The 25,651-nt window shown below is 43.9% G+C and overlaps 1 protein-coding gene across 3 annotated transcripts in view; it reads left to right on the top strand.

Annotated features, from left to right (window-relative positions):
- NCOA1 (nuclear receptor coactivator 1) overlaps positions 1-25,449 on the top strand; it is a 120,145-nt gene extending 94,696 nt beyond the window's left edge. The window contains exons 11-21 of one of the 3 annotated variants that reach the window (XM_069975768.1): positions 2,188-2,362; positions 9,175-9,342; positions 11,343-11,463; positions 17,283-17,433; positions 17,982-18,302; positions 19,105-19,206; positions 19,420-19,840; positions 19,954-20,128; positions 20,276-20,459; positions 21,630-21,719; positions 24,765-25,449. In XM_069975768.1, coding sequence (XP_069831869.1) covers positions 2,188-2,362; positions 9,175-9,342; positions 11,343-11,463; positions 17,283-17,433; positions 17,982-18,302; positions 19,105-19,206; positions 19,420-19,840; positions 19,954-20,128; positions 20,276-20,459; positions 21,630-21,719; positions 24,765-24,932 — 2,076 coding nt within the window. In that variant the 3' untranslated portion in view covers positions 24,933-25,449. Of the gene's footprint in view, positions 1-2,187; positions 2,363-9,174; positions 9,343-11,342; positions 11,464-17,282; positions 17,434-17,981; positions 18,303-19,104; positions 19,207-19,419; positions 19,841-19,953; positions 20,129-20,275; positions 20,460-21,626; positions 21,720-24,764 lie in introns of all 3 variants that reach the window. The other 2 variants (XM_069975767.1, XM_069975770.1) reach the window with 2 other exon arrangements.
- Positions 25,450-25,651: the final 202 nt, after the last annotated feature.

Raw genomic sequence — 25,651 nt, 5'->3', positions numbered from 1 at the left:
GGGTGCTGTGTCCGGCTGTATTATGGGGGTGCTGTGTCTGGCTCTATTATGGGGGTGCTGTGTCTGGCTGTATTATGGGGGTGCTGTGTCTCTTATGGGGGTGCTTTGTCTATTCCGATTGAGGGGAGCTGTATCTCCCGCTTGCTTTGTGCCCCCCACCCTAGAGCAGAGACGGGGGAATGAGTAGCCATGTCTGTGATTGATGGAGAAGCAAAGCTGCGGCCTGAATAATGTGCCTGCTGGGAGCCAGGCAACAAGCACCATGGCGATGAGGCCGGCAATGAGCGAGACCGAAGCTTCACCGTGACTGCAGCCGCACCGCACTTGTTAGGCCACAATCACTTATGGATGCTTAGTGCCACCGCCGAGCACGTCTGTGACCCCCGAACCATATGTGACCCCAATAACTGAGATCTAATATAATCCTGGAAACCACACTGAGTATACAACCTAGTGTGTATACAGACAGATCGCCCCCTAGTGTCTCACCAGGTGCCCTAGGCCTAGAATATCACAAGCTTATATACAGTTACATGGAGCACGCTGGTATAACCTGGGTATCTCCTGTATATAATTATATATGTACAGCTGGTATAACCTGGGTATCTCCTGTATATAATTATATATGTACAGCTGGTATAACCTGGGTATCTCCCGTATATAATTATATATGTATAGCTGGTATAACCTGGGTATCTCCTGTATATAATTATATATGTACAGCTGGTATAACCTGGGTATCTCCTGTATATAATTATATATGTACAGCTGGTATAACCTGGGTATCTCCCGTATATAATTATATATGTATAGCTGGTATAACCTGGGTATCTCCTGTATATAATTATATGTACAGCTGGTATAACCTGGGTATCTCCTGTATATAATTATACATGTACAGCTGGTATAACCTGGGTATCTCCTGTATATAATTATATGTACAGCTGGTATAACATGGGTATCTCTTGTATATAATTATATATGTACAGCTGGTATAACCTGGATATCTCCTGTATATAATTATATATGTACAGCTGGTATAACCTGGGTATCTCCTGTATATAATTATATATGTACAGCTGGTATAACCTGGGTATCTCCTGTATGTATTTATACATGTACAGCTGGTATAACCTGGATGTATCCTGTATATAATTATTTATGTACAGCTGGTATAACCTGGGTATTTCTGTATATAATGATATATATACAGCTGGTATAACCTGGGTATCTCCTGTATGTATTTATACATGTACAGCTGGTATAACCTGGATATATCCTGTATATAATTATATATGTACAGCCGGTATAACCTGGATATCTCCTGTATATAACTATATATCTACAGCCGGTATAACCTGGGTATCTCCTGTATATAACTATATATGTACAGCCGGTATAACCTGGGTATCTCCTGTATATAACTATATATGTACAGCTGGTGGATGTATTAGTATAGACAGTACACAGCCCGGGGTCTCACCTCTGGACACTATAATACAGTAGTTTCTGTCCTCCTCTGTTAGATGTGCCGTTCTCCTAATAGACACAATCTCTCTCTCTCTCTATTTGATCACTTGTACGGACGCTCTTCTCTCTCCTTTCTCCTCTGGAGTGTTTTTTGCAGCCACTTCAGTGGATTTATTAATGGTCCTTCCAGTTTTTGCTTAAAGGATATTAGGAGAATAAAGTGGCAGGAGGACGTTTCCAGAGAATTTGTCTTCTGCAGGGAGTTAACATTTAAAGGGCAACTCCACCTGCAACTTTTCTCTTCACAGATATATTGAGCTTCCATCACTAAATACAATGTAAATAAATTTGTTGCTTTTATGGTTCCTAAATTTAGGGCCATGACCCTTTATGTCAGGGAGTCATTGATAATGCATATGTGATCTTGTGCGCCCCCCTGTGGTGATGCCGCAGGACATAGGACTGCATCCCAAGTGGGATAACTTTATTGATACAGACACAATAACTGAATGTGTGCTCCTTAAACAGTATTATTTGTTATCTTGCGACTTTAAATTCCATAAAAATTACCGCTGTCCTATAGATCTTTCAAAGCCAGATAGTGATCTGACTTACAACATATAAGAGAGAAAAAAGTCCACATTATAATACCACCACACTCTTCAGTCCACCCCTTTACCTGCGTCACATTGATAACTTTTACGCCTTTTATTACAGTTTGCGGCAGAGTTTGATCAGCTGGACCAGTTACTTCCAACACTGGAAAAAGAGGCGCAGCTTCCTGGATTTGGAGGAACTGACCAGACCGAGACGGGGCTACCTCTGAAGAGTGAAAATCTACCGCCATCTTTACAAGCTGGTACCGTGGCTCGGACGCCCACGGGGCTGAACAGTAAGTATAAACTTCACCTACATCGGTACCAACTACTAGCGCCCATGGCGCTACTCATCTCACCCAGCCAGTAGTTCCCATTGACATGACATCCTGGATAAACAAACAGGGTCCATCAACAGCTGGTTGTCACCCAGCTTTCTCAGGGTCCTGAACAGCAGGACACCCTACTTATCCATTATATACATCTGCTTCTCCCATGTCACTGTGTTACTTGGATCTGTAATACCAGCTATATTGGTTGTCACCCAGCTTTTCCAGGTGCCTTGGTATACACTATATACATCCACTGCTACCATGTTAATAAGTTTTACGGTCAGCTTCACATTAGGATTAGGAGTGCTGATTAAGAACACCCATGTGGGAGTAGTAAAAACGGCAATATTGGTCACCCAGCTTTCTCGGGCTCCTGAACAGCAAACTGCCCTAGTATATGTTTACATTATATGTGAGTTCCATGTGACCCTGTCACCAGTCTGATTGTACGTTGGCAATGCTGAATGAGAATTCATGTGGGACCAGTCATAGCAGCCATATTGATTGTTACACAGCTTTTCCAGGCACCTGAATGGCAAATCATCCAAATTATACAATCACTGTTACTGCATACCTAGGCTGATTTTACATTAGGAGTAGAAATGCTTATTAAGGACCCCTATGTATAAGCTGTTATAGTGCCCATATGGACACCCAGCTTTGACAGGCTTCTAATTGGCAAATTGTCCTAAATATACAAAACATGCACCTACCACTCCAATGTCATTGTATACCAAGGCTGGCAAATAAGAATGATGGTTGAGACCCATAAGGGTAATCTGCTTCCCCAGGCTCCCTAACAGCAATAAAAAAAATAAATATATATATATATATATATATATATATATATATATATATATATATATATATATATATATGGCATTGCTTTACTTGTCTGATTTTAGACTAGGATTAGGTACACTGGGTGAGAGCCCCCATGTGGGAGCCGTAATAGTGCCCATATGGGTACTCTGCTTTCCCATGCTCCTGAACAACAAATGTGTGTGTGTGTGTGTATATATATATATATATATATATATATATATATATATATATGCGCCACTTCCACGCCATTGCATTACTAGACTGAGTGAGAACCTGAGAACCCCCATGTAGGAGCCACATTGCGGCCATATTGGTTGTCACCCATCTTGACAGAAGAGTAGGAGGAGTCCAGGCGATGGCTCGGCGCCCTTGTCTGGATGGTTTGTGTAACATTCGCCCCCCCTCCCTGAGCGGCTGCGACATAAATCTCCAGGCCGGGCTGCTTTATCTCATGGAGCTGCTGTGGTGATTTGTACGAGTGACCTGCTAAGAGGAATCAGCATTAATACTCATTCTGGCCCAGACTGGAGGACAGGAGGCTGATGGATGGCAGCGAGGGGAGGAAGAGGCTGCTGATGGATTGTATGCACACAACAGTCAGTGCACCGTATCCCCCCCCCATCCCCCCCAAGGCTCATAATTCTTCAGCATTGCTGGAGCCCCTCCATCTGCTCACACTGGGGACAATAGGGAGCTATAGCAGTTGTTACATGTGGACGGTGGCCCTGAAAGGGTTCATCCAACTCAGTAGTTGTACAACTTTCTTGTAGACTTTGTGTTGTTGTTGTTTAAAATCTCTGCTTGCCATTAGTGAATGGGGATGTTACTGGAATGTAAGGCACTACTTTATCATCAATGGCTGTCCAACCTTTTGGACCCCTGCAGTCCTGATTCTGGGCTTTAGGGGGCGCTGCTGTGCAAGGGAGTGGGGATAGTTAAGATGCCAGCATTGTGACCCCTTCATTGTCAGAATTTGTGGGATTTCCCTTTAAGGATTGCCAACATTCCAATAACTGATACATTTTAGAATGCCTTCTGTTTAGAGTGCCACTAATTTCTATAGCTCTCTATTGTGAACACACTCAAAATAACTAAAGTAATCTGCCTTCATTTTGGGAATTGCAGGGTGGTCTCAACCTTTCGACCCCACTGATGGGGTATTCCCCTTTAAATGACCAACACATTCGATTCAGCTTGGAAACACCATACAGTTTAGTCTGTGATGGGGAGAAATTCTGCAATTCTAATTAAGAGAAATTCTGAGCCGCTCGCTCGGCTTCCCGCTCGCTCATACTGTATATACTGTACATGATAATTTGTTTTCAGAAATTCCGTACAGTCATATCCTGATTTTTCCTCCATAAAATAAACAAACATCTTGTCTCTGGGAGGATGATATGAAGTGGAGGCACACAGATCTGCAGTCACAGAAGACCTGTACGTGGGGACGATATTTGCTTAAAAAGGTCTGGAAAGGATTTTGTGCTACAAAAGGCGTCAAGACATTTCATGACACTGAAAGAGGGAAAAGGATCCCATGGTGCTGACTAGCCCTCAAAATAGGCATATTATGCTCTTAAAGGGGTAGTCCACCAAAAAAATTTTTCTTTCAAATCAACTGGTGCCATAAAGTGCCAGAGATTTGTAATTCACTTCTATTAAAAAATCTTAAGTCTTCCAGTACTTATCAGCTGCTGTGTGTCCAGCAGGAAGTGGTGTTTTCTTTCCTGTCTGACCCAGTGCTCTTTGTTGCCTCCTCTGTCCATGTCAGGAACTGTCCAAAGCAGCAGCAAATCCCCATAGAACACCTCCCCTGCTCTCCAGACTGGAAATAATACAACTTCCTGTTGGGCATACAGCAGCTGATAAGTACTGGAAGACTTAAGATTTTTTAATAGAAGTGAATTACAAATCTCTGGCACTTTATGGCACCAGTTGATTTGAAAGAAAAAAAATTTGGGTGGACTACCCCTTTAAAGGGGTTCTACGGGATTAGAAAAAACATAATTAACTTCTTCCAGAAACAGCGCTCCATTAGGCTGGGTCTGGTATTGCACCCCAAATGCTTTCAATTTTGACTACACTGTTTTGGTCTCTGTTGGGTTAATGGGGCACCAGGAGCTTTCCCTAACACAGTACCTCTTGTTCCTGCATGTATTCCTGCACAATCTTTCATTCATCTAAGTAGGAAAAAGATAAAAAGTGTCAGCAACAAGGAAAACTAGGGGTACATAGCGGTAAGGGAGGCCCCATAGGAGGAACTAAAAATGAACCCACCTCCGGTTATGCTGCATGGGCCTGTGGCTGGTGGACCATCATCTCCTCCATTTTTCCACTACTATGATGGTTGGGCAACTTCTATGTTACAGAAAAAAATATCAGTGACATTGGTTGGGGGCCGGGATCTGAGATAAAATGGATTCCGTCTAATTAATCCATTTCACAGTATTAGATGACGGGTGAAGGGCCTATTTCTGCTTTAGTGGCTGCCACCCCGTGATGGATGTGGTTGAGATGACAGCTGAAGGCCTAGTGAAGGCCCCTAAGCCCGCTAGTTTTGTTCCCATTGCACCCTACACCGAATGACTTGATGGAAAAATAAAAATGATAGTCTCTTAGAAGGCAAGGAGGAAAAAAAAAATCACAGTTACAGGAAGGGGTTAAAGGGGTATTCCACTCAAACATTACTTTTGATCTGTTGCTGCCCATGATGAGACTAACAATTCATTCCATAATTATTATCAATTTTGTCTCCTCCACCCAGTTCTGAGCTGCTGCTTTCTGCTGTAAACACAAAAATCTGTGTGTGAGCTTTTCTCTCTGTCTCCCCCTCTTCCCCCTTCCCTTCTGAGACGGCTGATGTAAACAAGTCCCTGACAACTTCTTTGTAATGCTGGGAGGGTTATTCTGAGGTCAGGTTGCTCATAAACTCTCTGTGATTATCTCTCCTAACATTACAAAGAAGCTACAATGTTGCATATAAAGTCAGTCAGGGACTTGTTTTCATTAGCTGTCTCAGAAGGGAGGGGTAGACAGAGAGAAAGGCTCACACAAAGATTTTTGGTCTTCAGCAGCAGCTGAGAACTGGGGGAAGGAAACTGAATAGTTATGCTTGAGTGGAATACCCATATAATGTACAAGTAGTTGGTCACCACAGTCCACAGTTGTGGTGGGGTGTCATCCCTATTTGCCCACAATCAATTTGAGAATCCAGGGGGTGACAATGCAGGACATATTTGAACCCTGGGTTGTTTTGCCACCTTGGATCACCATGGCCACTCAGTCGGCTATAAAACATGACATTCTTGATCAGCGCCTTAGGAAGCTACTCGTAGTAGGCCATAGGTCACCATTGTCAGACATAGTCTTCTCCTCTCTGTCCACCAGTAGGTTAATACTTGATATGAAGATCTTAATGGGTGAGAATAAGCAGCGTGGAATGTTTAAAGAATTTAAGGCAAGTTTTTTCATGTTTCGGAGGAGGGGGGGACCAATCTTGGGCCAAATCCAGCCTCAAACCTGCGGAGACACTAAGCCATATTCTGCCTGTGTTTTTTATATACTTTGTAAGACGCAGAGGAATTGCCAGAAGGATGTCTGGACTTGAGCCTGTTCAACTCTCCCAGTGTCGGGCTGTCAACTCTCAAGGACGAAAACTAAGTCCTATAGAGGCATGTCACTCAGCGCTAGGAAAATCAGGCAGTCTCTCCTGGCCCCATCACAGCGACACCTCCTGTATACGAGTGATTGGTGACAGCTATGTCTATGCTTCATTGAGACCTCTGTCAGCCATGAACTAGGAGGCACTTACAGGTTCTCTTCAACAAGCTGTGTACTAAGCCAAGGCGTTAAACAGAACAACCTCCTCATACTGAGACAAGACCAAGAGTTGTCTTGTTGTAGCAGGTATAGATAGCACCATATGAGTCATGGTTGTGCCTACTTAGTAGTGTCTAAGTGAGTAAAACATCAGTAAGTAACATAGAGGTCAACACCTGGAAGTGTACACTAAGCAGCCCACACCAAGGAACTTACACCACATAACATGGAGCCTACTCCTAGAAGTCTACACCTGGGAGCCTACATCAAGGAACCGTGCACACACTATGGAGGATACACCATAAAACCTATACTCGAAGTCTATACCAAGGAACCACATACATTAATCAATCTATCCAATGATTAAATACATCAATTACCTTACCCTATGGAGCCTAAACCAGTGACCTCACAGCATGGAGTCTACATCAAGGAACCAACTACACCTATCAACCTATACAATGATTTATACACCAATGACCTTACACAATGGAGCCTACACCAATAAACCCATATCATAGAGCCTACATCAATGACCAGCCTACACTATGGAGCCTACACCACAGAACCTATACTCATGGAAGTCTATACCAAGGAACCGCCTACATCAATCAACCTCTACAATGAGTCATACACCAATGACCTTACACCATGGAACCTACACCAAAGAACCAATACAATGAAGCCTACTCCTGGGAGTCCATCCATACTACATCCACCCCATACCACAAAGCTAACACTGTGGACTACAGAACCTAGATCAGAGAGTCACACTACACCATAGAGCCTGTCACCATTTAGCTTAATTTGGAAGCCTACATCAAGGCTTCTACACCGTGAAGTTTACACCATGCCTACACATTATTTTTATTTATACCTATACAATGAATCTACGCTATGGAGCCTACATCGGAGAGCCAACCCCAAGCAATGTACATCAAAGAGCCATAGCAAGGAAGCAACATCAAGGACCTTTCACAATGAGACAGCAAGGAATATGGACTAATGGTCCTTTTAGACGGAACGATTATCGTTTGAATTTGCACGATAACAATCGCATTTGAGCGATAATCGTTCCTTGTAAACACAGCGAACGATCAAGCGACGAGCAAAAAATCGTTCATTTTTATCTTTCAACATGTTCTCAAATCGTCGTTGATCGTTCGCTAAAAATTTGCAGATTGTTCCGTGTAAACATTCTTTCAACGATTTGACCTATGTGTGAGATAGGCTTAAGCGATCGCAAAAAAATTTCTCCGTACGATGTATCGTTCAGTCTAAATGATGATTGTTATAAAAAACACATTGTGTATTCAAAATCGTTAATTGTGTGATTGGGCGAATTATCGCTCCGTCTAAAAGGACCATAAAGATCCACACCAAGGAGCCGACACCTTGGAGTTTACACTAAAGGGCCTACACTTCATGTAGTTAGATATGTGTGAGTTGTTGTATGGCAGATTTCTCCAGTTCTGTCACATGATCTGTTAAAAAAGATTCTACCACAGTACCATCCTGACATCAAGGTTCTGGACCAGCGCTAACAAGACTCCAAACAATGTCCTACTGCCTCCAAAATTTTACAGTAGTAGAAAACCAAGAATAGAGAGTGATGATTAGACAAATCGCACACCAGCCATAGACTCCCAAAAGAAAAACCTGAACAATGATTGTACTAATGTTTCCATACAATGCCTGGCTTCTTACTAACACCACACTATGGCCTAGAATCCAGAACAGCCATAACTAAACACCTACACTACCAGATGTTAGATGTTTCCAAACCTTCTTGATTCCAACCAGATGTGTAAGCCATTGGCCAAACGTCTTGTGGGTGGTCTTGAGATGATAAGTGGTGGAGGTTCTCACTATTTGCTAATCAAAATGAGTTGAGATCTAGAATGCTCTCGAATGAGAAGATCTAATAGATAGATCCTGGGAGTGGAAGGACATTAAGACAGAGCAGATATAGGAACTTCTTAACTTTAGGAACAATGAAGACTAAGGGTGTGGGAGGCAATATTTCTGTTCTAGTATCTGGGCTCATTACTTGCATGGTTCATTGGATGCATAGATATTGCATGTACATGGCATGACTCTAACCACACACATGCATGTTCCTTACTCCTTAGATTTCAATGGCATCAACCCAACTCAGTCTCCCTTTGGATTCTGTGAGTCCTTAGACCCGGAGCTGAATCCATTCCCTGCACCTACTGACACCAGTCCTCGGTCAGGACTGACCCCGGAGCAGGGCCGTGGCGTTTTACCTGGAGCACCAACATTTCAGACAGATCCTGGTATGTAACACCAATGTAACATCACACACACATAGACTTTTTTTGCAATTGGATTGCGAATGGATTGAGTTCATCAAATAGCTGTAGTCCTGCTAGGATTCTCATCCCCCGTGCATGCTAGGTCCCCACTAATAGTAAGTTTGACAATCTAATCTAATACTCTTGATCTCAAGACTGCCCACCATGCTTTACCTTGCCAGACTTCTTATTGCCTACAAGCAATGATGTATAGTATCTAATCACAATCTGTCCTTTGCCTGTGCTGCACCTGTTCTCTCTTGGGCAGTCAGATAGAATTCTACCATTCACAGCATTAGGGGTTACATCTTTTAGGACCCCCTATGACATATTGTTACTGTATACTAGTAAAGAAGTAGAGGTGCAGCTTGTAACCCAAACATTAATGTCACACATTTAACATTTATAATAATGCATCAAAGAACCCCCACCAGGGCCCTTGTATCACTACAACCCTTACACCCGCCATATCTCCGTAAGGAATACTGTGTTCTCTCCTTTCCTTTCTCCTTTTCCTAAGATTTACATATTATATTTACCTTTCACCAGGGGGTCCATGAGGGTTCTGACTCAGGTTAACCCCTCTTTGTTAGGGAAGCACAGGCTTCGTCTTCTTTCACATCCCTATAAATCCGCAATTACGGCCTGCAGCTAATTGTGCCGGCGGATGTGTGTAAATACAGTCCTGTCTCATTAAGACGTATCCTGTATAATGTGCATGCTAAGTGCCTGAACACAGAGCCAGCCACGCGGGGCCCCGGCCTGACATCTCCAAGCTGTTTGCCGTAGCACGGTTTGCATATGAAGAACTGAATCTGATATGTGGGACATACACCGAGCAGCCATGACATTAAAACCAGGGGAAGGGATTAACATGGACTATCTGGTGACAATGCCGCCTGCCGGTGGTGGGATATACCTGGAAGAAAGTGACCAGTCACTTATTGAAGTTGATACAAAAAAAAATTGTAAAGTGTAAGGATCTGAGCAACTTTGACCAGTGCCGAATAGTGATGAGTAGACTCCAGAGTCAGATCATCTCAAGAGCATCTGGTCTTGTGGGTTGTCTCCTGGTATGTAGTGGTTAGTACCGACCAATGGTGTCCTAGGAAGGACAAGCAGGGAGCAAGGACTAGGCATGGGGACCCAAGACTCATTGATATGTATGGGGGGGGGGGGGGTGAAGGTTAGCCTATGTGGTCTACAGAAGAGCTGCTGTAAAGCAAAGCACTGAAAAACTTCCTGCTGGTTGTAATAGAAAGGAGTCAAATCACACAGGACATGGCAGCTTGCTGTGTATGGGGCCCCACAGACCAGTCAGAGCGCCAATTTGACCCCTGTCCACCACCAAAATTGTCTACAGGGGCATCAGAACTAGAGCATGGAGCAACAGAAGAAGGCGCCTGGTCTGAGAGTGTTTGACCTAGGCCAGGGATGGAAAACCTGCAGCCCTCCAGCTGTTGCCAAACTACAATTTCCATCAAGCCTTTGGCTTAAGGGCCGCAAATTCCCCAACCTTGACTGACGAAAGCACATCTATTCTGAGACATTATCACCTTGTACGAGACCCAATGAGAAAACAACACCTAGCGAGAGATAACACCACCTAGAGTGAGATCTGGTGTGAGAAAATACTACTGTGTAGAGCCGTCAGTATATATAATATAGCATATAGCTACTGTTCAACTTTTTATCTTCCTTTTATTACATATCTTTTTGCTTTTTACATATATTTACTTTACTACAAGTCAACAAAGGATTACGTACAATGATCTGGAAAGTTGTAGCAATCACATCTACAGCAATGGTGTATAGCGCCACCTACACCTTGGATCCATTCACTATGGCCATAAGATCCATAACAAATATTAATATTAATGGTTTCTGTATTCTGAGAATGAAATAATATTTAGTATTGAGGCATGATGTATACTTAAAGGGATTCAGTACATATCCAACTTTTTTCTTCCCTATCTCCTCAGGTCTACCGGATTCAGATTTGGGAATCGCAGACCAGTTTGGGCAGTCGGGGATGGCTGACCAGATGCCCTGGTCGGACAGCTTGACTTTACAGAACCGCGTGACTCCCAGCACACAGGAAGAGTGAGTACCCTGGCATGTGATGAGACAACATTTCTTAAAGGGATAGACCATCATTTATGATCACATGGCCATAGAATTAGAATGTTCTCCTATTTCACAGTTCTTTCTATAAAAATGAGAGAGTTTGTCACAGCTCCACCCCTTTTACCAACATTGTGAATCATAGAGTTTCACTTCTTAAGAATAAATAATCATTGATGTCATAGCAATGGTTCTTGTTGGTTAAATATTTCTCCAGATATTGACTACATCTTGTTAACTTTGATGTAAGACAGATTTACCCTTTAAGTATACAGTTTTAGTATTGATTTAATGGGATTGCCAAGATTTTGACAACTTATCTTTTATGGGTCAGTGGCATTAATAGGCCTCTATGGATTTTAAGTAAAAATACAACTCCTCCACTACAAGCTACTGATTGGAAATACATCACTGGTAAACAATATGGGCTGGATCCTTGAAGAATGAGGCTCACTCTACTCACAAGGGATAAATGCTACAGCTCTGCCACCACAAGATGGTCATTGGGAAGACATCAGTGCATCAAGACCTCCAGTGATCAGGTTCTGAGTTTAGGATCTACAGCCTTTAAACAACATTAACATAACCTACTAGTAGTAAATTCTATAACTCCTCTACCAAAATTGGAAAGATGTCATCAGTGAACCAACATGTACCCTCTAGGGCTGAATGAGGATCGCTGTACTCCCCAAGGGGGTAAATGCTACAATTCCACCACCATTCGTTGCATATTGTAAATGTCATTGATGTGCCAAGACCTCCAGTGATCATATTCTGAGCTTGGAATCTACTGGCTGAACGCTTCATTAAAGGTAACAACTTTACAAGGGGTAAATTCCAAGACTCCACCAAAATCTGTTCATTTGGAAGCCATCGCCAATGTACCAAGACCTCCTGTGATTCTGATTTGACAATTTACTATCGAAGCCCTTGAAGTATGAGGGTCACTGTACTCTGTGTACACTCTGCTACAATTCCTCTATCGCAGGTTGCTCATCCAAAATGTCATCAATGTATCAAGACCTCCAGTGATCATATTTTGAGCTTGGAACCTACTGTCAATGGTCGCTCTACTCACAAGGGGTAAATGCTACAATTCCTTTATTGCAGGATGCTTATCCAACATCTCATCAATGTACCAAGACCTCCAGTGATCATATTCTGAGCTGAGAGCCTAGTGTCTGGGCCCATTAAGATTGAGGGTCGCTCTTCTCACAAGGGGTAAATGCTATAACTCCACCACCACAAGATGGTAATTTGATACCTTGCCAGGGTACCAAGATCTCCAGTGATTATCCTCTATCCAATTGCTCCATTGCAAAATCTCACCCATGTACCAAGACCTCCAGTGATCATAATCTGAGCTGGGAATATACTACATGACCCCTAAAGATCGAGGGTCACTCTACTCACAGAGGGTAGATGCCCCCTTGAATTATTTACAGGAAACCTCACGGATAGCGGGTAAAGCATAGCTCTCAGGCCCTTACAGCACCTTTCCACAAAGATCTCTCAAAATTATTTTCAGATGTCGGATTAAATTCCGATAACACATTTGTCTAAGCATTGGTGAAGCTTGAGGGGTATAAATCACATCCCCCGTTGTACGAGAAATGTCTTCCTCCGCATAGCCTGCAGTATTGTTTAGGTCTGTCCCAACCCTTCGCTGGGCCCCTAACATATGTTGTCCTTTACTGCCTGAGATCCAGCAGGAGGAAACCTAAAGAATGAGGCTCGGAGGAGCACGTTGCATGCCTCTAAACTGCACAGGGCTTCCATGTGTATAATATATCCACCGCCTACGAATCCATTATTATAACAAGTGTCCAGAAGGCGCATAAAGCCGTAGATCTGTGCAGCCATTATAGAAGCCTCTACCTCATTGCAGGGGTCTTCTGAGGACAGGGAGCACAAAACATTGCACGGCCGCCCCGGCTATTTTTAGAAAGCTTACAGCTGCCTGTTATTCTTTAGGTCTCTGTTCCTTAAAAAGCTCTGGAAGTTTCTAGGGAGTTTAGGGCAGACCAATGGGATCACATGTTTTTCCCCGGGGAGCATGCACCGATAATCCCCTTCAGGCGCTCTTTGCTCCCCTTCAGTGCTTTTTAGAGGAAATCAAAGGCACCTGAATTCCCAGGGCATAATAGGATCGTCGCAGAGGCTTTAAATTCTTATTCTTTTCTTTCTTTATTTTTTTCTTCGGCCTGCATCATTTACAGTAATCTGGTTGTTTGACCGCTAAGAAGGAATGCTGCCACCTTATGGTTGCTGGTGGAGTAGCGATGCTGTATGACAATGGGAAAATGCAGCTGAGGGTCCTTATTCTGGACTGCAACTTACCATCAGGCTAATGCAGATGCATGACATGGATGTCATTATGCACATTTAATCTTTGCTAAATATCCCACATTTGCTGCAATAGCCAGGATTAGATAAAATGGTACACTGCATATGGATTACATGCACTAATAGTGTCTGATCAGTGTAATCCTTTTCAGAGCTGAGAGTAGGGATTCTAAAAGTCCATTATTGCCTATGGGAGAGAAGAAACTGGCCTGGTTTTTACCAGATGCCCCAAGACATGGAGGTAGAACGACAGACCCTCAGCCACGTGATCTCAGCTAGAAAGAGTCTGAATGTAGGGGCACAACCTCCAGTACTCCATTTAGAGTCTATGGCGCAGATGGTTGAACCCCCACTGACTAAGCATTGATCACCAATCTTTGATAGATGATAAGTGATGGATCAGTAGTCTGATCACAGGGACCCTCACTAGTTGGCGGACAAGGGATTCCAGTCCTTTGTTTGCAACAGATGCATGACCACCGGTAGAATCATTTTGAATGGATTGGCAATCGAGCATGTCCTCTACCACTACAAAGTCTGTGGCACTGAAAGTTCAACCTCCACCTCCGATCATGCGTCTAGATGGAACACCCTTTTGTTGCCAAGGTTTAAAGTCTGTGTCTAGCATTCAATCAAAATGTACTAGTATCCACAACTGGCCTTAGGGGTGTGTAGCAAAGAGCATCTCCTTACATTACTGCCACTAGCTCCTATGACCTGTGCACCTGTATCTAAGAACCTCCAGTGTTACATAGGCACCATTGTGGCAGTTATATCTATACACTGTATGGCTATGTTCTTGCAACAACGGCCATGATTACTACAGAACTTACACAGTGCTGTCGTCTATTGAATCCCGGCCAGAGTGTATACACATAGTATACGCTCCGGCCGGGATCACTGCACAAATCTGACATGTCAGTTTTTTGCACACGCTAATCACTGAATAGCGTCCGCAAAAAAACTGTCAGTGCACACAATGGAGCAGGCGGCGGCAAATCGGGATGCGGGCGCGCATGGATGCGCCGGCATCCCAATTCATCAAGAGTGAAGATCATCCGGCCGGTACTGCAGTACTGAACTTCTCTGGTACTGGCCGGGTCACGGAACGGCCAGTGTCTTACGCCATGTGAACATGACCTATGACTGTATTGTTTGGGCATTGTATGGTGCAACATAAGGAGGGGGTATCAGGTCACCATCACACCTATACAACCATGGTGAAGGTCTATAGCTTATATAGTTACTGGGTCACAGCACACAACAGTGCAGTGGTCCAACAGCTGTACACCATAAGACCCCACTATAAAATTGCCCTACACCAGTAGTCGTGAGAAATTGTACCTGAATCTATTGTAGTTCTGCTATAGTTAAAGAGAAGAAGACATAACTGGAATCTCAAGCATGCTGAATGAGATCGGCATCACGCAATCATCTTCCACATACTATAGGGGTCCATAAAGATTGTTCTCCCCCTTACAGATTGTTCATCTTAGAGGATGTGAGCACTGTTGGGCAGCACACGTTGGCAGTGCCCGTCTGATGCTCCAGCTATAAATGAGTTAATCCGGCTCAGGGCAGCACAAAGCTGGGAAGACTTCTTCTTCATGGAGTCACGTTCGTACACCGTCCCTACATTTGTTTTTATATTTTCAGCTCGGGGTCTCCACATCTGGTACTCATCTATCACTAAAAGGATAAACATTACTGGTCCAGGGGAAGCGCGCACTCCACATATTCCCTATCAAAGCCGCCTTCTGTTTCCCTGGCACATCCAAGGATTTTATTAGCCTAAATGGTCCTGGGTGTAATTATAGGATCTTTTGGAGGGGACCTGATACCTTATATATTGTGAACACTCAGGAGTCGTGGCCATAGAGTCGTGTAGGAGTTTCGGGGGCCCCTGGGTCACCGGTGACCTATTTAATTCTTTACATCTGATGTGACTTGCAGAATGGACACAAAGCTGGGTTTACGAGATTACTAGAATTAACCCCTGAAGTCTTTAGTTATTGTGTGCACTTAGTGGACTTGTGGGTTTGGATCCTCAACCTAATCCAACAGATATCACCTAATCTGCTCTAGTTTTTTGGGTTTGTTTTGCTAAAGTTTTTCGTATTGCTTTTATCTTACTACAATTAACCATGAGCTGCCATGCCATTGTGCGCCATGGGTTTGGGTAAAGAGGTAAATGTTGGAGGGTCATTACCACTACTTTTGGATCCATGGTGGCCATCTTTTGCCACCTTAGGGAACAGATGTGTGTGCCGAATACTTCTCAAAGCTAAGAGTTTGCTGTATTTAGTCTAGGCAAGCCTTTGTGTGCTAACCTGACCAGACTCTTGCCTGATAAACACTAACAAAAATCAATAAAGGTCAATGGATTATTTGCAACACTAGCTGTAGACCCATATGAACACTAGTCCAAGAGCATAGCTAGCCATGTGTGGAGGCAGCAGACGTTCTGGAGAGGAACAAATAGAATTAAGACCAAGCAAAGCAAAAAAGAGTTCCAGGGGATTGACTGCCCCTGGAACGAGTCTGTGTATCCACCATTGTTTACCCAGAACAGTCTCCATTAGATGGTCAACCAAACTGTTCTACAGATACAGTCAGGCTGTTCCAGGTTGGCAACTGCAACAGGTGAACAGGATCGGCAACTGAAGCCATGCAAGATGGGTCAAATACAGGTTGCAATCATACTAAACAAGCTATACTGCTATACTGAAACAATCATAAAGGTATTGGAAGGGAGGCATCAAAGTAGTTGACCACCTAACACTAATTTATTTCTTAGCAGTAGATAGTTGTAGTGGAGAAATAGACTGGAGAAAGAACATGTGCGCTGCCACTTCACTCACTTGGGGGGCAAGGACCACCATCCCCATAATGGGTTGTAGTCCCAGTGGCAAATAAGGTAGTTAACTCCCATCATAGACCACTGTGGTCCCATAGATTCAAAGGTTGTGAATATACAAAAGCACCTCCACCACTAGTAGATTTCCACCGCTTGGGGTGTTCTGGCACCAAGCCTTGCCCTCTAGCTCATGTCCCTTAATCTGTACCAGTGTAAAGTTTCATAACACTAAAAAAAGGGTGGGCAGTAGAGTGAGATGGCTAATGATCGATCAAGGACAAGACCCTCCTAAGGGTACACAGTATGGCTACATTGAATAGATGCAATGGATAGAAATAAGTTCCCTCTGTTGTGATATGAAATCCATATAGACAGGAACCTAAATCACATGAAATTTTTCTAAACAGGGTAAGGCCTGGATGCCCCTCATGCACCAGTCTTTAGTCTTACGCTACTAATGTGCTTAGACAATTTGCTTTTTCTGTGCCGAAAACAAGGACAATTCATGTAGGCAATGTTTCGTGTCATTGACTTAACGCCAGTAACCTCTGCCATCCTGCCTGCAGCTCCATAACTGTTTTGCCTTCCCTGGCAGGATTGATGTCTTTCTATGTTCTCCAACCACTGTGGAGGGAAGAGACGACGAGAAGATCCTGCTGGAGCAACTCGTATCCTACCTCAACGGCAAAGACGAGAACGAGCTGGCTGAACTTGATAGAGCCCTGGGAATTGACAAGCTAGTGCAGGTATGAAAGGCATACAGAAAGCCTCTGGCCACACTGCTGGTATATAGAGTCCTTCATGGACAGAATCAATGTCAGGAGGCTGCAGGCTAAGCTGTGGTGATGACAGAAACTGACGGGAGAAGTAGACATAGCCCTGGTCTGAAACTAAATGTATGTATTGCCAAACTATTAGATTTTTTTCCAGAACCTTCACCACTCTTGTCCATTGACTGCAACAGTTATTGCAGCTCATTATCATTCAAGTAAATGGCACTAAGCTGCAATGCCAGGCCTTGCCTAAAAAGAAGCAGGCCAATGTGTCAGAAAGGACAGAGTACATATTCTTCTTTCTCACATATTTTATAAGTGCCTCCTGCTCCAGTGAAGGGTCACAGAGTCCCCCAAAACAAAGCCTTCTGTTGGCTGAAATAGAAATTAACAGGGAAATCTTCATATCTGTGTTAGTGGAGAACTGTTAGCAGCGAGCTCTCACATCGTATTATGTCATCCATGTTATTTGCTTGTGTGTATTTACATTGGCTTACATTCCCCCTATTTGTGTCCCGTAGGGAGGAGGTCTGGACATCGTCAATGACAGATTTCCTCAGCAGCCGCCCGTTGCTCCGGTCCTTATGGAACAGAAGCCGGGAATGTATCCTCAGTCTTATCCTGCTGCCTCTCCCAACCCTGGACTTCCCAGTCCTTTCTCCAGCATGGTCAGACAAAAGACCAACTTTGGTCCTATGCCAGTTCAAGTGCCACCACCTATGCAAAGAGGGGCTCATCCAAATGCTATGAACATGCAACCTCGGCAGGCACTAGCCAGGCCAGGAACACCCTCCAACCAGCTACGTCTACAGCTGCAGCAAAGGCTACAAGGACAGCAACAGGTAACATATCAAAGAAGGCTGTAACCACATACCTAGGTTCATAATATAGAGATGGGGGAAAGCCTTAATTGTATGACACTATTGTCATTCATAGGCCAATAGTAATTACTGTTATACTGCCCCCTATATACAAGAACAAAACTACGATACTATAATACTGCTCCTTATGTACAAGAATATAACTACTGTAATGATGCTCCTATATACAAGAATATAACTACTATAATACTGCTCCCTATATACAAGAATATAACTACTATAATACTGGTCCTATATAAAAGAATATAACTACTATAATGATGAGGTAAGAGAAAACAAGTTCCACACTCACCGGATCCGATGCAATCAGGCAAATCTTTATTGTGTGAACTTACACATAGCGGGGAGGGGATGGAAGAGGCTACTATAATACTGCTCCCTATGTACAAGAATATAACTACTATAATACTGCTCTCTATATACAAAAATATAACTACTATAATACTGCTCTCTATATACAAAAATATAACTACTATAATACTGCTCTCTATATACAAAAATATAACTACTATAATACTGCTCCTATATACAAGAATATAACTACTATAATACTGCCCCCTATATACAAGAATATAACTACTATAATACTGCTCTCTATATACAAAAATATAACTACTATAATACTGCCCCCTATATACAAGAATATAACTACTATAATTCAACCCCCTATATACAAGAATATAACTACTATAATACTGCCCCCGATATGCAACGTATGTTACCCTCATCTTATGTTCTTATAACCTTTTGTTTTATCTATAAGATCCTGCACCAGAACCGTCAGGCCATTCTCAGTCAGTTTGGTGTTGGTAATGCAGTTCAGATGGGAATGAGGCCGGGGATACAACAAGCCATCACCCCTCAGGTACTGTTATGTAGATACATTATATTGTAAAATTTTTAAGCCATGTATTGATTTGTTGCACAAATGTTGGAAATATTTCCCACTGCCTATGTCTCCTGCCTATGACTTGTTCTCATATTGTGGGCCAAGCTTTGGGCCTGGGAGCTTTGTAGAACCTGCTACAGCTACTGTTAGCTTCAGGTCATGTGACCCCATGTGTGCTTTTCCCCGCAGCCTCCGATAAATGCTCAGATGCTCGCCCAGCGCCAGCGGGAACTGTACAGCCAACAGCATCGGCAGCAGCAGCAGCAGATCATGCAGCAAAGAGCGATTCTTATGAGGCAGCAAAATTTTGGCAACAACATCCCCCCTAACGCTGGACTTCCTGTCACCATTGGGGCTTCCAGGCTCCCACAGGGACCTCCACAGCAGTTCCCTTATCCTCACAGTTATGGTACCAACCCTGTGAACCCACCTCCGTCCACCAGTCCCTTTTCACCCATGGCCACAACCCCTGAGGCCACATTACCAAACCGTGGAGGCGCCACTCGAGGAGGCTTAGTGAACAGAGGCATGATGGGAAACGTCGGAGGGCAGTTTGGAGCTGGGATGAGCCCTCAGATGACACAAAATGTCTTTCAGTACTCGGGAACAGGTAAGGGGGGAAAGCCATGATGACCTATGGGGCCGACTAACCAGGCCTGTATGTGGCGGATGTGCAGCCATAGTGTAGGATGAAGCTTACACCTGTACCTCTATTTCCTGCAGGTATCAGCCAACAGACAGACCCAACATTTGCACCATCTCTGAGCCCCACCAGTCCCTTGATGTCCCCTCGTCTTACCCCTTCTCAAAGCCCAATGCTCCAGCAGAATCCATCCACTCCTGGGTACCAGTCACCTGACCTTAAAAGTTGGCAGCAAAGCACACTGGGAAGCTCAAGGTATGTAGAACGTCTGGGGTGTAAATTACGGCATGACATTATGTGTGTAATGGGGGTGGAAGAAGATACATGGACTCAATGAGGGTCACACAGACTATAGACAGGAGGAAGTAACCATTGCTCAACATTCTTCTCTCGCTTTCACAGTGTCTTTGGGCAAGCAGGGCAGAACCAGCCCACCCCAGGCCAGCAAGGAATGTACAACAACATGAGCATTACAGTATCTATGGGGGGCAACAATGCCGGGGTCCAGAATGTCAACCAGATGACTGGGCAGATGCAGATGAGCTCCCTGCCCATGCAAACCATGAACAGCATGTGTACAGACCAGGTCAGTGTCATTTAAGGTTTTGCCATTGTCGTCACTGTCGATGTGGTTGGGTAGCATAATGCAGGTGCCTGTGGATATCTAGTTGCAGTTTAAGGTAAATGGGGGCATTAAAGTGGTTGTTCACCCAAAAAATGTTTCTTTTGAATCAACTGGTCCCAGAAAGTGCCAGAGATATGAAATTTACTTCTATTCAAAAATTCTTCCCGTACTCATCAGCTGTTGTATGCCCTGCTGGAAGTGGTACTGTTTCCAGTCTGGGCAGCAGGAGAAGTTTCCTATGGCGATTTGCTACTGCTCTAAACAGTAGTTCCTGTCACAGACAGGTGGCAGCAGATAGCAATGTGTCAGACTGGTGACCACTTCTTGCAGGACATACATCAGCTTCTAAGTACAGGATGACTTGTGATTTTTTTGTAGAAGTAAATTACAAATCTCTGGCACTTTCTGGCACCAGTTGATTTGAAAGAAAAAAAATGTCCGTGAACAACCTTTTTAAGAATAAGGTTAGTAATGATACCACATAGTGGCCAAATAATGCCATATACTACTGTGCATTGTATACTATGCAATACATACATAATACCACTATACAGTGAACATAGAACAGTGCTGTATAATGCTATATACTACTGTGCATTGTATACTATGCAATACATACACAATACCACTATACAGTGAACACATAACAGTGCTGTATAATGCTATACACTACTGTGTATTATATACTATGCAATACATACATAATACCACTATATAGTGAACATAGAACAGCGCTGTATAATGCCATACACTACTGTGTGTTATATACTATGCAATACATACATACTATCACTATACAGTGAACATATGACAGCGCTGTATACTACATGCCTAAATACCTCCATATATTACCCATATGGGTGGTGGTACAGTATCAAGCACTAAATACTATGTTTCCACTATACAGTTTATACTTAATACTGCTTTACTGTACTGATACAGCAGTGCCCTATAGTGCATTATTAAACACCACTGTATAATACCCAGTAGACAATATACAGTACATAAATAATACATATAATATACACTGCATAAAAAATACCACTAAACAGTGCACATACAACCGGAGTTAATACTAAAGCTGTATACAAGAATCCATGGCAGTGTTATAAAGTCTCTTCCTTACAGCAGGTGAACGATCCTTCTCTGAGACCCGGTGGACTTTACTGCAGCCAACTCTCCTCGACGGATCTGCTGAAGACAGAGCCAGACACGGGGCAGGTAAATAATGGTCCCTCACCCTGCACTGACTGATCTGTAAGACTGTACAGAACACAATAAATCTCCCCCATACAAGGGCCCACAAGGGGCAAGGGCAGGTGACAACTTGGGGTATGAGATCCGAATTTGTTTCCAAGTCTGCACGGTATATTTGGCATACATTATATGTTAGCACAGTGTATGATTAGGGGCATATATGGCAGTACACTAGATCTCTGGGAGAACATAGTGTATGGCTGCATAGTTTTGTCTGGCCAATCACAGGACAGCACATCTATCTGTTGTTCCATTGCGTAGTTGTGATGAATATGTCTCAGTGTCTCTGTTACTAGAGACAGACTAAGCCTAACAACAAGTGTGGTAACCAGGCGTTGCTAGGTGGTGTTATATAGCTGGGAAAGATGGTGGTGTACCCCTAAGGCACTTGTCACGGTGGCCAGGAGTGGTATGTGCCCACCCCTGGATATACCAACACAAACTTTTTAGTATAGATGTAGGTGGGGAAAAAAAATCACACAGTCTTTGTTGAAGTTTAACAGGAACCAATTTACTGTAGATCCTTAAATGCAATACACAGTTTACAGTTCTCTTTTTCCAGTAGAGATATCGGGGGAGATTTATCAAACATGGTGTAAAGTGAAACTGGCTCAGTAACCCCTAGCAACCAATCAGATTCCACCTTTCATTTCTCACAGACTCTTTGGAAAATGAAAGGTGGAATCTGATTGGTTGCTAGGGGCAACTGAGCCAGTTTCACTTTACACCATGTTTGATAAATCTCCCTCATAGTTAATAAAGGAATCTCAATCCTTTGAGCTGGGTACTTGGAAGTAAATACAGCTTCTTGCTGAAGGAGTAGTAATGTATTTACTTGAAAAGTCTTTGGATACTGTAGCTTAAAGAGGATGTACCACCCGGTATACCCTCTATAACCTGAACCCACGGATCGATCGGTGGATCGATCGGCGTTTTTTGGACCGCCGCTCGGTTCCCGTGCACCAAGAACCCAGTGGGAGGGAATTCCCTCCCCTGTATGACACGGCTCCATTCATTCTAAGCGAGCCGCGTCATACAGGGGATGGAATTACCTCCCACTGGGGGCGGCCCGGCCGACCTCCAGTGCTTCAGCACCGCGGCACCGGCTTCCCCGTGCCGGCGCCAATCGATCCGTGGGTTTAGGTTAAAGAGGATGTACCAGGTGGTACATCCTCTTTAAACTTAGTCTGATAGACTGGCTTTAGAAGAGGATTGGACTGAGTGCTACTTCAGGGATATAGGGGGCCCCACCTAGACCCTAAGGCTGTGGGCTTAGAGTAAAAGTACCTACACCCATAGGTCTATGGGCACGGAGTGACATAAAACAGGAACGTAGGCCCCAACTTTGTGGATGAAGCTAGTCGTCAGGGTGACCCCTAAGGAAACCATATCAACAGCAGTGTACGCTTACTGAGCCACTGACTTGAGATTCTGTCTTGGTTATCAGGATGAATAAAGAGCAGTCGTCCAGCATAGGTAGAGGTGTTGCCTTTAGTCACTGTTCAGTCCCTCAGTCTCCCCTATGAGCTTTTAGCCACATATAGCCAAGATGGGGTTGCTTGAAAAGAAATAATGAAGGGGTCTTGTACAGGGGATTCATTGCAGCAGCTCCCTCACAGAAACTAACTAGATGCCCCTCAGGGAATAAACTACACTCTGATTGGGCAGAATACAACTGGAAGGTCTGTCCGCTGGCCAGTGATTGGTGAGATAACGTGAGGTACCGAGCTCAGGGATTGGTCAGGGGAAAATCACCTCATACAACAGTGACAGTTGGACAGTTAAAGTGACTCTGTACCCACAATCTGCCCCCCCCCCCCCCCAAACCCCTTGTACCGTCAGATAGCTGCTTTTAATCCAAGCTCTGTCCTGGGGTCCGTTCGGCAGGTGATGCAGTTATTGTCATAAAAACTTTTAATCCTGCAGCGCTGTGTCTAACGGCCGGGGCTTACATTTGTATATGCATTAGGCTGGCACATCCTCGCTGTCCTTCCTCCCCACCCTCCTCATCATTAGGAATGCTCCAGGCAGATTGCTTCCTATTCCCCACCTGTGGCAGCCCGGCACATGGGCTGGATTGTTAATACACCTGTGCAAAGCTCAAACAGCAGTAAATGTTCCTGGATCAGTCCTAATAATGAGGAGGGTGGGGAGGAAGGACGGAGAGGTGGTGCCAGCCTAATGCATATACAAATGTAAGCCCCGGCCGTTAGACACAGCAATGTCGGATTAAAAAGTTGTTTTTATGACAATAACTGCATCACCTGCCGAACGGACCCCAGGACAGATCTTGGATTTAAAGCAGCTATCCGAAGGTACAAGTGGTTTGCGGGGGTCAGATTGTGGGTACGGAGTCGCTTTAACCCTTTGTGAACAATCTCCTTCAGCTGTGCATACAGTACATACAATACATACACATACAACGCAGAGGGTCCTATACGAAGGAACCTTTCTACAGGAGGGCAGAAGCATAGCCGGGGCCATACCTGCTCTGGGACACTGCACAAGCAGTAGACAGAAAATTGCAGAGAATTGAGACACCTAGTGGCAAAAACTATAGGGGTCTCTCTTTTCTGGAGTAAGGCTGGGTTCACACTGCGTTTTTGCAATCCGTTTTTTGGAGAGAAAAAAAAAACGAAAGAAAAACGGATTGCAAAAACGGATGTATTTGTGTGCATGCGTTTTGATCCGTTTTTCCATTGACTTCCATTATAAAAAAAAAAAAAAAACGGATCAAAACGGATCCGTTTTTTTTTGACGGACACAAAAACGTTGCTGACACTATTTTTTTTGTCCGTTAAAAAAAACAGGTCCGTTAAACGTATGCTAAAAACGCAGTGTGAACCCAGCCTAAGGAGTTATTTTTTATAAATAAGACGATTTGCAAACATATCTGTAGGAACTCTCTAGAGAAATCTGATACATCTGAGGAGGCGATGCATTTAGTGCCTAGTGTCCCTTTTGTGGTCCATCGGAGATAGCTGTAGTATTGTCTTCTTCTCTCGACAGGTACAACAAGTGCAGGTCTTTGCAGATGTTCAGTGTACAGTGAACCTCGTGGGCGGGGACCCTTACCTGAACCAACCAGGACCCATCCCTACTCAGAAGGCCACGCCCGGCTCACAAACACCACAGGCTCAACAGAAGAGCCTTTTGCAACAGCTTCTGACCGAATGACAAGCTTGTCAGGATTGAGCCTTGTGAAGGGGAGTGATACAAAGCGCAAAGAGACGTGAAACGCAGACGATTTATAGAAGTCTATATATATGCAACGTATATACCTTCTATATTTTTGCAAGAGATATCTGACTATCTCTTACACTGCAGCCATCCTTTCGGGCAGGAAGACTGCGAAGACGCGTTGACAAATGTTGGAGAAAGGAGAGCGAGAAGAACTTTCAAAAACAGACAAAAACATTTGTCACAGTTTTTTTTTTCACTTACCCTGAAGCCCCGTGTCCTTTTTTGGATAACTCTTGGTTGGCGTTGGACTTTTGGAGAGAAAGAGCTGTAGGGCTGGACAATCGGACCGACGGTCCCCCTTTCGAGCCAAATGAGAGATGATAGTTATTTTTGTACGCAGTTGCTGTGATGACACTGAACGGAACCGGCGCATTTCTGGTGCCCGGAGAGGAATGTCGCAGAATGTCAGTTTCAGCTGGTTCTGTCACTGATGTGGAACCCGAAGTAGAAGATGGGGGGAGGGAGGGGAATTGAGGGTTCTGGGTAATTTACGGGTGGCGAGGATTGAGGGGGGGGGGGGGGGAAACAACAACAAAAAGAGAGAAAGTCTATATATATATATTATACCGAGGTAAAGCGCATCTTTGTTGCAGCTGAAGTGCATTTGTAGAAGCTATTTCTGGCTAGTATGTACAATCATGTTTTTACTAAGT

This window comes from Dendropsophus ebraccatus, chromosome 6 (genome assembly GCF_027789765.1).
Source record: "Dendropsophus ebraccatus isolate aDenEbr1 chromosome 6, aDenEbr1.pat, whole genome shotgun sequence".
In the NCBI taxonomy this organism is placed as follows: domain Eukaryota; kingdom Metazoa; phylum Chordata; class Amphibia; order Anura; family Hylidae; genus Dendropsophus; species Dendropsophus ebraccatus.
Note: the sequence above shows the minus strand (reverse complement) of the source record. Positions and strands in the feature narration are given on the sequence as shown.